This window comes from Echinops telfairi, unplaced genomic scaffold (genome assembly GCF_000313985.2).
Source record: "Echinops telfairi isolate 266 unplaced genomic scaffold, ASM31398v2 ScPeMD7_7424;HRSCAF=8462, whole genome shotgun sequence".
Classification (NCBI taxonomy): Eukaryota; Metazoa; Chordata; class Mammalia; order Afrosoricida; family Tenrecidae; genus Echinops; species Echinops telfairi.
Genome location: NW_022111324.1, coordinates 36,887,905 through 36,903,472, shown reverse-complemented (window position 1 = coordinate 36,903,472; position 15,568 = coordinate 36,887,905). Strand labels below are relative to the sequence as shown.

General features: G+C 37.2%; 1 protein-coding gene across 1 annotated transcript in view; it reads right to left on the bottom strand.

Annotated features, from left to right (window-relative positions):
• CDC73 (cell division cycle 73) overlaps nt 1-15,568 on the bottom strand; it is a 144,337-nt gene that overhangs the window by 10,579 nt on the left and 118,190 nt on the right. The window contains exons 14-15 of the mRNA XM_004706650.2: nt 1,110-1,271; nt 369-469 (exon numbers count right to left, since the gene is read on the bottom strand). Of these exons, the coding sequence (XP_004706707.1) occupies nt 369-469; nt 1,110-1,271 (263 nt within the window). The remainder of the gene's footprint in view (nt 1-368; nt 470-1,109; nt 1,272-15,568) is intronic.

Below are 15,568 nucleotides of genomic sequence, written 5' to 3'. Positions count from 1 at the left end.
GCAGTTCAAAACTACCAGCTGCTCATCAGGATAAAGATGAGGTTTTTGACTCCCCAAAGGAGTTACAGTCTTGGAAACCCACAGGGGCAGTTCTACCCTGTAAGTCAGAATCAAATCCCTGGCAGTGTCCTTTAAAAGAAAATCTAGAATATAAAAGACCAAACAAACATTGCCAATAGTTAACAGTTATTGTTTTTAGTTAGTTGTCCCCATCCTGCCTTCTGTGAAAATTCTAAAAAGATTAGGTAATAAATATATGTATGAAAGAAAGAAAAAAAAAGGCGACCTCCTAGGCTCTTTCTCTTAAATAAAGTGAGAGTATTTTACTATATTCAACAGACAAGCAATAAATACAGAGAAAATCTTACTTTTAGCAAATATGTCAACTGGTGATCCATCAGACAAAAGCCAAGGCCAACCTTTGAACTGCCAAGCAGGACCTTGAACAAATACGGCTACAACTCGGTCCCTATAAATAAAGGAAGGGAGAAAAAGATTTAGAATTTGAACTTTGGTTACTATAAATCTCTAAGTAAAGAGTCATAATTTTTTCATGCCAACATTCACATGGGACACATAGTGTATTAGCATAACCTTTCACTATATTACCTGTTGAGCACAGTAATGATTGCTATACTACCCCAATACATTTTTTCCTTACACCAAGCCTTTTCATCTTAATTACATGTATAATCTTACATGTGATCTTTATAGCCATCTATATCTGCACTTCTATTAGAGTTGGAACCCACTTTTCAATGTTATAGGGAAGAGTAATTGATCTATTAATTTTCAAAGTTGATTTTAAAAGGATATTTAAAATTAAAGCAGATCTTAAACATCTAACTTAAAAACAATGAAGTACAGTAATTCATCAACCAGTTTATGAAGCTTCAAGGCCTTATCTTTGAGTTCCTGTACCTGAGAAGTAATTGAAAACAGAAACCCTCTAGGCTTTTTATAACTTTACATCTCACCTTAAATTCTATAATTATCTTTTAAAGGAACTTGTTTTTCTAACCATTCAACTTAGATTTCTTAGAAAGAAATTATGACCTACCCCTATTTCATATATTTACCCAATATTTTAAAAATACAGATTATCTTACCAGTCTTGAGGCATAAGTTTAAGCGGTTGATCTACTACTCTATAAGGAACGGTCACACTAATTGCAGTGCCTCCTGGTTGCATCTGGTCTTTTCTTCTTTGTATTAAAGTTTCATTTTCACGTTGACAACCTTGTTTCTTCTTCTCATCGGATGGGACAAATCTTAGGGAAAAAATAGAAGGAAAAGTAAACTATATTTAAATGTGATGAAACTGAAAACCTAAAAAGTTTATATTGAATATCAAGTCAAAATGAAAACATATCTATTTATACATGAACTATATGAAGATGAATGTGGCAGTAAGGCTCATTAGCTAATGACACAATTTTGCTTGCTGAAAACAAACAAAGACTTGCTGCACTTTATTGATGATTGAAGACTACTTGACATAAAAATCCCCACAAGTGGATCAATACACAACATCATGATAAACAGGGTAAAAAAACCCAGAATTTAACAAGGGTTTCATTTTGCTCAGTGCGGCAATCAATGCCCATACAACAATACAACCAGCAATCAAAAACTAAAAGACCTCTTTAAAGTGTTAAAAACAAAGATGTCATTTTAAGGACAAAGGAGAATCCAATCCAAGCTCTATCTTTCAATGACCTCCCAAGACATGCAAAACTGAGATAATAGATAAGGAAAACTGATGCCTTTGAACTACAATGCGGATGAAGAGTTATCGATTATACCACGAAATGCGAGAAGAACAGACAAATCCGCCTTGGAAGAAGTATAGCCAGAATGCTCCTTCTTTCAGAAGCATGATGGTAATACCTCATTCACTTTCTTTAAATATGTGCTCAGTAGGGATCAGTCTCTGGAGAATAACTGTTTAAAAGTAGAAGTGGGCGGAGGGAGACATCGGACGGAGCAAGATATGACAAAATACCTATTTATAAACTATCAAGGGCTCAAAAGGGAGAGGGGAGAGGGAAGGGAGGGGAAAAATGAGGACCTGATGTCGGGGGTTTGGGTGAAGAGAAAATGTGTTGAGAATGATGTACAAATGCGCTTTACACAATTGATGTGTGTATGGATTGCGATAACAGTTGTATGAGCCCCTGATAAAATGTTTAAAAAAAAAAAAGTTGAGGGTCAGAGAAAAAAAGCCTCTCAACAAGATGAAATCACACAGTGGGTGCAACAATAAACTCACACTTAGCGGCAATTCCAAGAATGATGCAAAGGATCCCCTAGTGATGATGTGGCTACATATCGAGCTGGTAATTCCAAGGTCAGTGGTTCTAACACATCAGTTGTATCAGATGAGAAAGAGGAAGCAATCTGCTCGTGTACAGAATGATGTGTTTGTACCCTAAAGGGGCGATTCTACTGTGTCCTACAGGGCCACTGTGGCAGTGAGTTTGGTGTGAATGATGCAGGACTGGGCAGTGTTTCCTTTTGTAAGACATATGGTTGCTATGAGTCAGAACTGCTTCAATGGCACCTATCAACAATAAATACACGCACATATGTGTTTAGAGAAAGAATGGGTTTTCTACTGTCAATAATTAGTCTCAGAAACCACAGGGGGTCTCTAATGAGTCATCACTGACAAAATGGCAGTGAGTTTCGTTTTTGGATGTATTCTGACAGGTGTTTTAAGCTATCCTTTATAGGTCAAATAAAAGCCAGGATCAATGTGGCACACTGGTGATCAATTTGGCAGACTGGTATGCTTGTGGGTTTCTGTGTCACACACATTTCATGTGAATATTCATCTAACCAGCATTTAGGATTAAGATTAAACAAGGTTACATTTGATTTTTCAAATGCTATTACAGAAAGTATTTTATAGTAATGGGAAACTTTATTACAAAACAAAAACAAAAAACCCACTACCATCGGGTCAATGCAGGCCATTAGAGACCCTACAGGGCAAGACAAAACTGCCCCTTTGAGTTTCCGAGACTAAAATTCTTTGCAGGATTAAAAAGCTGTCTTTCTTCCACGCAACATGTGGTAATTTCAAACAGCTGACCTTATTACATACAGCAGCCAGAGCTTAGCCACTACGCTACCATGGTTCCTTCGAAAGCTTACCTAAAATGAAAACAGGGGCTTTAAGTTTTTTTCTTTTTTCATCATCAGTGACACAAATTTTATAGTCAAAAGTTTTAGTGGCAGCAAAATAATAGTTTTTAGGTAAACTTAAAAACTAAGTAGTGACAAATTGCTTAAACTGGGGGCTAGTAATGCCTCCTCGCAGACACTTTACCACTGACCAGGGAGTGGCACAAGCTGCTTCTGTGAGCCCTGCTCTTCTCCAGCACAGCTAATTTTCTCCCAGCACACGAGGCAACCCAGCCCGCCAAACCTCTTACCTCTACGGCCTCTGGGGACCCTTTATGGGGAGCATATCGTGTGGGAAACTTAGTACAGAAATTCTCAATATCCAAGCTAAACACTTGGCCTTTTCTTTCCCTCCTGCCCTCCATCTTTCCCACTTTCTTCTCCTGTGCCCCACCCCTCAAGTGCCCCACTCCCCCGAGGTAAACATGCACACACACCAACTCTACCAAAAAAGCAGGAATTCACCACCCAAGGCAGTTTTATACGTTTATTATAACTACCCCCAGTTCTGTCCTACTTTCTCTTCTGGCATTCTCTACCAGTGTACCCCACAGTCTGGAAAATCCACCACCCCAAACAAGCGGGCCTATAACTCTGGCACACTTACCCAAACAAGGGCTCTACCCGTTTTTCTTTTCTTTTCTCCTGTGAGTCACAGACCCAGCCCCATTCAAATAGGAACAGAACTTTAGCACCCAGGTCTTTTGTCCCTCTTCCCCTTATACTCTTTCTTGCTCTCTTCTTCTTCCTGAAATGTATTTTCAAGAAGCCTATCAATTCTGATTCTCTCTCTTAAATTGAATATTCCCATTATTTTTACAAATCTGTTGGCCTATGAATTCGGAAAAACAATGTTTAGGTCCTTTCAAGAAATGTAAGGAGCACTCATGAAAGCAACAAAAGAATTGAAAAACTGAAAGCCTTAAACCAAAAAGAATCCCAGAAAATAAATAATAATAGAATTACCAATATAATAAGAGACCTGAGGATAAAATGGAAGAAATGGACAATCGGGTAAATGACCTCAAAGATAATCATTCTGACTGCAATCGATGAAATAATCCATCAACAAGAAAGCTGAAGCATCGAAGAAAGGCTGAGAATTGTGTGGGACACTATCAAGACACACAACCTATGTCTCATCAGGATCTTGGAGCAAGAAAAAACACAACAAATCTAAAGAAAAAATAGTACAAGAAATCATGGAAGAAAATTTCCTCAATGTCCAAAAGGAGGAGAAAATGCATTCATGAAGCCAGAAGAACACCAAATAAGACAGATCCCAAAGAAAAAACATCAAAGCATATCATAGTCAAACTCCAAATTTATGGAAAAGGCAAGAATTCTGTGGGCAGCTAGAGAAAAAAGAACAGTCACATACAGAGGAAAACTGGTAAGAATAACATCAAATTTCTCAGCAGAAACTGCAGACAAGCAAAAAATGGACTGACATGTATAAAACTCTACATTTCTGAAAAAAACTCTCAACCAAGAATCCTTTATTTCCCCCTTCATATATGAAGGGGGAAATAAAGGTATTTCCAGAGGAGGAAAAAAATAAAGGAATTCATAAAAATAAGACCTGCATTTTGAAAAAAAAATTAAGGAGCAAGAGATGGACAGAAACAGAGCAAAAGCATATCAAAACGACGGCAACAAGCCTACATATATTAGTATCAGCACTAAAGGATTGACTGTGCCAATTAAAAGACAGAGTAGCTGAATGGATTAGAAATGGATTGACTGTGCCAATTAAAAGACAGAGTAGCTGAATGGATTAGCATATCTATATGCTACCTACAAGAGACAAAACACCTTAAACTCAGGCCAAAAAATCTACAAAAAAAAGCCAATGCACTCATAAAAGGCAGAAGTGGTAATATTAATAAAATAGGAGTAACATGATGAGAGACAAGAATGAACAATGCATAATGATGAAAGAAACTGCATTGTGATGTGTGTGCTAATTATGTAAAAATACAGTATACGGGATGGGTTATGCTTGGCTTCTTTCTTTCAGTTTTGATATTTATCCATATTGTGTGGCATCTGGTAGTTCATTCTTTTTTATTGATGGGTAGAGTTCAAACGCATGAATATACAATCACTGGTGTATCCACTCTCCCGCTGATGGCCATTTGGGATGTTCTAACTTTGAGTGTATTATAAAGTCCCTTTACATATTATTTTATAAGTATTTTTGTGGACATATTTTCACTTCTCTTACATATCTTTGAGTGAAACTATCGCAGCACAGTACGTTCAACACGTTAAGAAACTCTCAAATCATTTTCTGAAGTAAATGCAGCACTTCATACTCCCACCAAGAGTGTATGAGAGTCCTTGGGTAGAATGACTACTAGTCAAAAGGTTTTCACTTAGAATCCAACCAAAGGTACCTTAGAAGACTCAGTGATCTGCTTCTGAAAGGTTACAGCCCTGAAAAGTCTAAAAAGCACAGTTCTACTAACACACAAACTGGAATTTCATTACCAGTTTACCATAAACTACAATCAACTTAATGGCAACTAACAAGAATCTATCAGAGTACTGGTCATTTTCAGTATTTCTAAAAAACGTAAGGTAGTATCTTGCCACAACTTTAGTTTTCATTTCCCTGATGACCAATACTACTACTAAGTACCTTTACATGTCTTTAACAGCTATTTTTAGACTTTAGTAAGCTGTCTTTTTAAGGCTTTTATTTTCTCATTAGAAATATATAGCGTGAATATTTTCATCTCCTGAATATCATCTTTAACAAACAGAAGTCTTAAAAATGTTAATGAAGCCCAATTTATCTTTTATGGTTCATCCTAAAACTGTAGATGTCTATCCAAACTCTCATTCTTCTGTGCTTTCTTCTAGAAGCTTTATGTCATTTTAGCTGTTATGCTTGGGTCTATAAGAAATATTCATTTTTCTGTATACTTTGAGGGAGAGGTTGGAATTCACTGTACCCTTCCGTACGTTTATCCACTTATTCTAGCATTTTCAGCTGATAAGATTTCTTTCCCTGATTACATTGTTCTGGCAATGTAATTTTTAAAAGTAAACTGTGTGGGTCTATTTCTAAATTGTCCATTATTTTTATGTCCTTTGTCTATCTGTCGTTTTCGCAATATCTTTATTATTGCAATTTTATATTAAATCTTAAAATCAGATTGCTTAGGTCCTCTCACTTTGTTCTTTCACAATAACTTTGTTTAAATACTTATATCAGTGTTAAGATTTTGAATGCATTATAAACACTTAAACTCATTATGTTGTTCCACTTATACATATAACTCATAAGAAGTAATGAGAAAATGAGCCAAATCAAACCAAACTCACTACCATCAAGTCAACTTTGACATCTAGCAGCATTTTAAGGCAGGACAGAACTACCCACTTATGGGAGAATACCTCATCTTTGTCCCACAGAGCAGCTGATGGAGAGAATATGTACACCACCACCACCAAATTTATGCATGCCTAGTTAACAGAGATTGTGTATGCCCCGATTGTACAGTAATGTTAAGCTTCCACCAATTAAACGGTGTAATCCAAATTTAGAAATATTAAACAGGGGTCCTCAAACTTTTTAAACAGGGGGCCAGTTCACTGTCCCTCAGACCCGTTGGAAGGCCGGACTTTAGTTTAAAAAAAAAAACTATGAACAAAGTCCTATGCACATTGTACATATCTTATTTTGAAGTTAAAAAATCAGGGCAAAAACACTCGGTGGGATGCATGTGGCCCTTGGGCCATAGTTTAAGGACGCCTACATTAAAACATTGAAAAATAAAAGGTTTCTCTTAGATTTTATGCAATAAAGTGTGTAATACCCTAATCAATTTGACTAAAATTTTAAAAATTAACCATAATACTATGCATTATAGCATTAAAATTCTGCTATGTTAGTTCAATTAACAATGGACCCTGTTCCACTATGACTCCACTCTGAAGAATAAGCTTACAAATAGTAGCTAAAGCCAGCAATAGCCAGATGAAAACAAGCTGTTGTAGTTCTAAAACACACTAATTTACTTTATTTCCATGTCTCTCCTCCATAAAAAAAGTCAGAACACATAGTTTGCTATAAAATAACAATCTTGTTTATAAGGGAGAGGGGCAATGTATCTGGCATTCATATGCAATGACTGAGATAATAATATTGGTGTCCTAGCCTATCATACTTTAAATATATTTTTATAAGTCTATGCATTTATGTAACTAAATTAAGCAGAATCTATACACTAGAATTTATTTTCCTCAAAGTAAAGATCAAGTATCTATGTTTTTACAACATTCCACATTTATATATAATGTTAATTTGCACAGTTCTGTCAGCTCTCTATTAGACTTCTGTTTTCCTGAAGGTAGAGTGAATCTCTCAGACAAAGAGCAAGAAGTCTACTTGGTTGGGTGGTGCTTTGAGCTAAGTGGGTTCCCAAATACTGGTTATACAAAAGAAACAAAAAATATCAATCCAACATAATTACATAGATATAATACCATGTAATTAACAATTTCTAAGTGCTTTCAAACAGGAATTATATGGTCACTATGAGTATGAACATATTTATTGGTTAACAGATACAATTATCAAAAGCCAAGGTTATAAAACACACTTGAAAACATGTACAGACAGATAGGAACTGGAAACACAGGGAATCCAGGGCGGATGATTCCTTCAGGACCAGTGGTGTGAGTGGTGATAGTGGAGGGAGGGTAGGTTGGAAAGGGGGAACCAATTACAAGGATCTACATGTGACATCCTCCCTGGGGGACGGACAACAGAAAAGTAGGTGAAGGGAGACTTCGGACAGGGCAAGATATGACAAAATAATTTATAAAATTATCAAGGGTTCATGAGGGAGGGGGGAGCAGAGAGGGAGGGGGGAAAATGAGGAGCTGATGCCAGGGGCTTAGGTGGAGAGCAAATGTTTTGAGAATGATGAGAGCAATGAATATATAAATGTGCTTTACACAATTGATGTATATATAGATTGTGATAAGAGTTGTATGAGCCCTTAATAAAATGATTAAAAATAAAATTTTTTTAAAAAGACATGTACAGAGGAAAAGATGATATAGATCAAAGATTTGCAAAAATAATAACGCAATAGAGCCACTAAAAGTGAAATACAAGATACTGAATATTCAAATCTAACCATTAGATTTTGGGATAGAAAAATTAAGGGTCTATTGGAAGTTAAATCTGATTATATACACACACACACACACACACATCAAGAATATCTCTATGTATTTATATCTATATATCTGTATCTATCTAGCTCTATATGTGTGTATGTATACATGTATATGTATGTATGTGTGTGTATGTGTATATATATCTTGAGGCTACACTTCAGCCACAGAGTCAATGAAGGAACATAAAAAATAGGAGGAAATGGAATGTGTGACTAATTGCTTCCAAGAACAACTGCCTTTGACTTAAGACCAGAACTGGATGGATGGTCCTTGGCTACTGTTAAGGGACAGCTATTGATCAACGGTTCTAAAGAAGAATACTAATCAAAAAGAGGAAAACATGAAACAATTTATAATTGTTTCTGGAGCCATGAAGCAGGAATGAATGTCTAAAACTATTGCCCTGAGATAATGTGTACTTTGAACATTATGTTCTTGGGATCAAATTGACAATAGTAACTCAAAAGATTAAATAATAGATTGGGGCAGTGAGCTTATGTTAATGGGGAATGAAAATCGGAGAAAAGGAGGGTGAGAATGGTTGCACATAATCAGTATTACCGAATTGTACATGTAGAAATGACTGAACTGATCTGTTCTGTTATGTACATTCAAACAAAATTTTAAACATAGAAAATAAAAACAAAGCAAACATAGAATGCAGTTTACTAAGAGGCAAAGAGAAACTAGAATGGTTTGAGAAACACAGAGAAGCGAGTTCTTGAAGTATGTCATCTGAACCCCACAAAGAGAAAAAATGTAATCCGAAGAACGTAAAGGCAAAGCATTTCTCAGGACTGGTGTAAAACACCAACCCATATATTATAACAATTTTTTAGAATCTCTAAGAAAAAACCTACATCTAGGTACCGTAGATAAAAATTTTAGGGTAACTAAATAAAGAAGATTTCTTTCATAGGCCAGATTATCCCACTAACGTCTTTTAACAGCAAAAGAGTGGGATACATTTTCGTTACCATGAGAGGAAAAATAAACCCCTAACTGCTTTTCAAAGAGCCCTGGTGGCACAGTGGTTACAAGCTGGGCAACCAATCACAAGATCTCAAGTTCAAAACCACCAGGCACTGCATAGGCAAAGATGAAGCTTTCTATTCCCGTAAATAATTACAAGCTCCTAACCCACAGGGGCAGTTCTACTTTGTCCTACAGGGTAGCCATTAGTGAGATTTGATTTGATGGTACAGAGTTGGCAGTGAGATTCTGCTTTCAAAGTGATCACTTTCCCAATTCCTGTGGCTATTGAAAACATGAACTATTCTCAGCTCTGTGTAAGCTCCAGTAATTGTTACGCATGCTTCTTTCACAATGATTATTTACTGAGCCTCAAATAGTTTCTTCACTTTCAAATGCTAAAAAGCATCCAGTTCATGCAATAGGGAGGGCTTGCATATCTATGGCGTGCTCTTTTGGTATCTCCACCCTGTGAGGGTGCCTATTATTCCAACATCTCCCATCAGAAGTTCCATCCAATTGCTTTATTATAAATATGCTTACAATCCCACTAAAAATTCTCTTTAAGATTAGATCTACAAAGACAAAATATACATATACTTGTTATTACTTAAATAACGTAAGTTTAAATTTGTAACTTAGAATGTTAAAAGCTTAAGCTGGGTTTTATTTATTTACTAAAAGACAAGAAATTTGAATTCTCAATTTTATACAAATCCAAATAGAATCTATGCAAATATGAACTATGGGTTATATCGAGTACTGTAATTGTGTGAAGGAGATTTCAACTATGCATTAATTATATAGCAAAGCCTCCAGCTGACTCAAACTGTAGGGGAGTTGTCAGTTGCAAAGAGGTGTTAAACAATGACGGGAGTGTTTTAAAGTTAGAAGAAAAATTAGGCATGGTCTATCCTAATAATATGGTCTGCTTACTTGTTTGACTTCTCTGTATGGAGGGGGAAAGCGAAAATTTGCCGCCCCCCTCGCCCCCACTGTCTACTAGCTGCTATTATAGAACAATAATTAAATATTAGGTTTGTAATAGTCAGATGAGCACTGCAAAGATTTGGAGAGAAAAAATAAAGACGGAATTTCTGACACTTCACAAATGTAAATGTTCTATAATCGTTCAAAATTAAAATTTATTTGAAAGATAATTTTGTCAGGTACCACTATTTTGAACAACAGATATCAAATTCCCAATTCATAAAAATCATAGTGTAGTAGCTATATAATCATTTGTCAATTTGAAGATAAAGAGTGAAAGGGTGCCGTCTAGTCCGTCAATCGGAACACAGCCAATGAGGCCTCTGTGGGCATGGCCTTCCCCTGAGGATTCTGGGACAAACTCTGATATTTCCTCCTTGGAAGCATTAGAGACTCTGCTCACTTCCTGTGAGGGAACACAGCCAATGAGGCCTCTGTGGGCATGGCCTTCCCCTGAGGATTCTGGGACAAACTCTGATATTTCCTCCTTGGAAGCATTAGAGACTCTGCTCACTTCCTGTGAGAATTCCCTGAGAAGAAGCCACATGAACCAACTCTGATGCAGTCAGAACTCTGGACCTGGAGAAACAGGGTGGAGATCCCTGCCAGCGCTGAGATGCTAACAACGTCACTGGATCCAAAGACTTTCTATCCACTGGCCTGTGATTGTCCTGCATTCAGTGTCATTGCATGTGTTTCATGAGTCTGAAGAGGACTTTATAGACTGATATTGGACATATGGGCTAATATCAGACTTATGGACTTGGAATACACTGAGTTGGGATGCTTTCTTAATGTACAATTACCCTTTATATAAAACTTCTGTCTTATACACATATGCGTGTTTATGAATTTGCTTCTCTAGTCTACCCAGACAAATACACATAGTTTACAGGTACCTTAAGATTTTTCTTTTCTAAGCAAACTATTCCGACCCATCTGGACCTGATAAAAAGTTTCCAAGGATTTATAAATCTTTAGAAGATCAGACACCCTTATCTTATCCCTTGGAAGCGATGATAATTTTGAACCAGCAACTTTGTAGTTAGTAGCTCACCGCCTATCCACCAGCACCACGAGAACTCCTTGATCTAATACAGTAAGTGGACAAAAACACAACATTAATGTTATGAAGCTTCAGGGTAATGAAGATCAAGCCCTACATATACATATGCCAATATAAGGCATTAAAGAAAAACACCTAAACTTAGAGATATTTTAAATGTATCTGCAAGTTGTGCCCAAACCACCTTATCATTGCATGTATACACATATTCCAATCCCCAGTTATCTAAACGTGTTACCCCAAGACTTCAAATTGGTTTTTCCCTGTTCAGTCATGGCTGATGATACAAACGAGGTGGACCCAATTTGTAAAACTTAAGTGAATCCAAAAAATAACCAGAATGTCTTGCTAAAGGCCTAAGCTCCCTCTCAAAAACAAAGTGTGTATCTTACAAGTAACCAAATCTCTTGACTAGTAAAGTGGTACCCCACACAAAGACGGAAGCCAGCCGTACTATTTAGAATGTTTGTCATTCTCCCTTCCTGGAGGTGCATTCCTGGAAGTAGTCCAATCTCCCTCCATCGGGTTACTGCAATTGCTCATTCACTATCAGTCTTCCAAATTTTCCATGTTCCAGGGCTTTGCCCGGCAATTTTTCCTGTTCTAGTTTTTACACTTCGTCCAAATTTCACATCAGTCGCTATGACGGAACAGATTTCAAAGCAGTTTAGAGTTGTGGTTGCCCCTTTCTTTAACTACTGAAGTACTTAATGTAAGAATAAGTCCGGTGTCTAAGAAACTCCTAATTTAGTTTCAAAAGATAAATAACATGATAGAGCAAAAAAACAAAAAAGATGCACATCATAGTTCTAAGAATTCAAAAGATAAATTAGTGATAGCATATTAGTGAGGTGGTGAAAGATACATAAATTTTCATATAAAAACATTCTTTTAATAGGAGCTAATAAAATTAATTTATACATGATTCTAATGCAGTTGTAGTAATATTATCAGGTCTATTTTAAAAATTGGATCAAGAGATTTATAATTTTTTTCTTTTTTAATCATTTTACTGGGGACTCATAGATTATAATTCTTAATTATAGATTACAATCTACAATAATTATTTGAGGAATCTCAGGAGGTGGTATATTATATCAAAAGGTCCATGCTCCTTTATGCCATGTAATATCTGCCAGATTATTTTTCATTATAAAAACTTAAAATACAAAATTTCTTTTCATATAAAAATAAAAGACTGTCATCTAGTCAATCCCAACTCACAAAGGCCCTACAGGACTAAGTAGAACAGCCCCATGGGGTTATAAGTCTTCATAAAAGCAGACTATAATGCTTTCTCTCACAGTGGTTGGTGGGTAAAAACTGCCAACCTTTCAGTTAGCAACTGCACAATTAAAATTTTTAAAAGTTAATGTATCACAATGCCATTCTGAAGAAAAAAATCATGGATACACTCTTAAGTAGTGGTTACCCAAATTTTATAAACTATTTAAGTTGGAGGTTCTTAAAACTGATTTTTGCGCTGTGGCAGTTACATAATCTCCTGTCAACTTGTGAAGGGGTGGAATCTAGCCTGTCACTCAGGCCAGTTTGATGATCTCATTTGGAGGCCCCCCGAGAGATAAATAGCTCACTGGAGACCAGATACTCTCTTTCTCTCTTTCTGCTTTGACTCCCTGCAAGACATTCCTGCTGACAAGACACATGGAGCTGTGGTGATGGCAGCATATGACCCACCCCAGCGCTGAGATGCTTCCACAGGCACTAGATCCACAAGACTTGCCACCCACTGGCCTATGATCTTCCTGCACTCAACGTCATTGCATGTGTTGTGTGAGTCTGAAGAGAAATTAATAGACTGATATTAGACATATGGGCTAATATTGAACTTATGGGCTGGATCTGGACTGGGCTGTTTTCTTAATATACAATTATTCTTTTATATAACGCTCTCATACACATGAGTGTCTATGGATTTGTTTCTCTAGTCAACCCAGACTAACACATGTACTAAGTAAGCCATAAATCAGCAAATATTGTAAATTATTTGTTCTCATAGTTGTACTCTTCCTAAGTAACTCAAGTAGTTTCAATCAGTCATAAGTTATTTAGAAGCAATATATTTTTTGATGTGAAGTCACTTGTTTTCTTTCACAAAGAACTGCCATTGCTAATCTTCTGAAAAAATAAAGCAGAACCTTGACATTCCTCTACTGGGTATTATATCACTCAGTGAAAGTATTTCCTAGATATCACTAAATATTTTATAAAAATTTTTCAGTGCCAGACCATTAAAATTGCAAAATGTTAAATTATTTTAACAATAAATTTAGGCATGGAATTTTGTAGGAGAGTTTATTTTAGTCTTGATGGTTGCCCCTGTCAGGTCCTAAAAAACACCAATTTCTTAATCCAAATGTTAGTAAGCTTCACTGGTCAAAACATAAACATTGGATATTAGAACGTCCGGTTTTAATTGCGGCATCTAACTAGCATAGTGGGCTATAAGAGTTCGTTTATCTTTTATTATTTTCACTGAGGAAGAGTAGTTGAGTGAGAAGCTATATTACCCATTTTAAATCTCAAATTCAAAAAACAATAAATTCCAAGTAATTTGTTAGATTGCAAAAACATCGTTCATTACCTGTGGGAAACAGAAAGGTTATTGCCCAGGTTGTCCCCGCATATTATATGCCAAAGCTAAGGTGCTGCCGGCTAACACATAGTCAAGGACTACACACTTGGAAATCAACTGCTTAAAGGTTATCACCCTGAGGGTTATCAGCCATTTGGAGCAATCAGACCCTATACTCTGTTCCACCCTAAGTGGGGCTCATGCCCTTCTGGATAAGGATAGTAAATTGTTTCCCTGAAGGAGAGCCCAAAGACAAGACCAAGCCAACTCAAGGAGAATCCAAGGTTAGGCTGCCATCTTGACTTCAAAGTCTACCCATCTAGTCACATGTATACCCCTAGTCCTTGCAATTCCTATTGTGGGTACAACCCCTAGCACTACCCCCTCCTGTTGCATGTATGCCTATTGTTTAACCCCGTTCTGGTTCGATGTGGTTACTTGTAATCAGGGGGGCCTGCACGCCCCGATTGTACATAAGCTTTGGTTAGAAATAAACTCTCTCTGAGGACTGGGCTGCTGAGATCATGGCCATCCCGGAGGTGAGCAATTGCATGTTTTATCTTGTCTGATGTCTCTTTAATTTTACCCAATTACACAACCACCCTCTGGACCCTTTTGATTGTGGGGGCTGTTACCCCACAATTACCTATGTTCTATTATCATTTAATTTGTGAGAGGGCTTGATTAAAATGCTTTTTAAGTTTTATTTAAAACTTCTTCCTAAGTAATTGAAGTAGTTAAAGTTACTTTGTAAGGCAGCAGTGACTCTATGACAGGCCGAGCCTCTTAAAATAGGCCTAAGTTCCATTTTTCCAGCTTTAAGTTTTGTTTCTCTAACAGCCTTGAGTTTTGTTTCTCTAACAAAGTCACCCTCTCCCCCGAAATGACGCTGACCACACCTGGAAAGGTCCGAGCGATCACAATAACGCTGACCGCACCTGGAAAGTTCTGAGTGACCACAATTGGAACGTCCTGAAAGTGGAGCCAGTCAACCAAAAAGACCTGCACAACCAATTGTCTCCGGATGAAGTCATTGAACTATGGGAGGGTGAGTGGGAATAGTTTGACCCAGCTTATGTAACCTGTAAAATGTATAAAAACTTGGCTTGTGCCCCAGGCCGGGGTCCTCGTCTCGGAGGAGGCCACTGCGTTGGTGCTGTGGGACTTGGACCCTAGCTCGAGCTAGGCAATAAACTCCTTTGTTGTTTGCAACCTCGGTGACTCTGCCTCTCTGTTCCTGGGGCCAAGGGAAAGCCGGCAGTAACAACGTCTTTAGTTTCTTTTAGGAGATCTTTTCCTCCTGTGCAATCTCCTCTTCTGGCTTAGGCACACTTTTTGCTACTTTTCATCAAGATCACTTCAATGTGATCAGGGGACCTCATGTATGGGTTAACTGGCCATGAGCACTAAGTCTTCCAGCGACGCATCATAGGGCTTTATCTGCATGTGCTCAATGACCTGTAAGTTCAGCATTCCCTTCTGCATTAAGCATGCACAGCAAAAAAATCAACACTCTTTTTTGGACCACAGAGCATATGTCTAACCCCACTATTTGG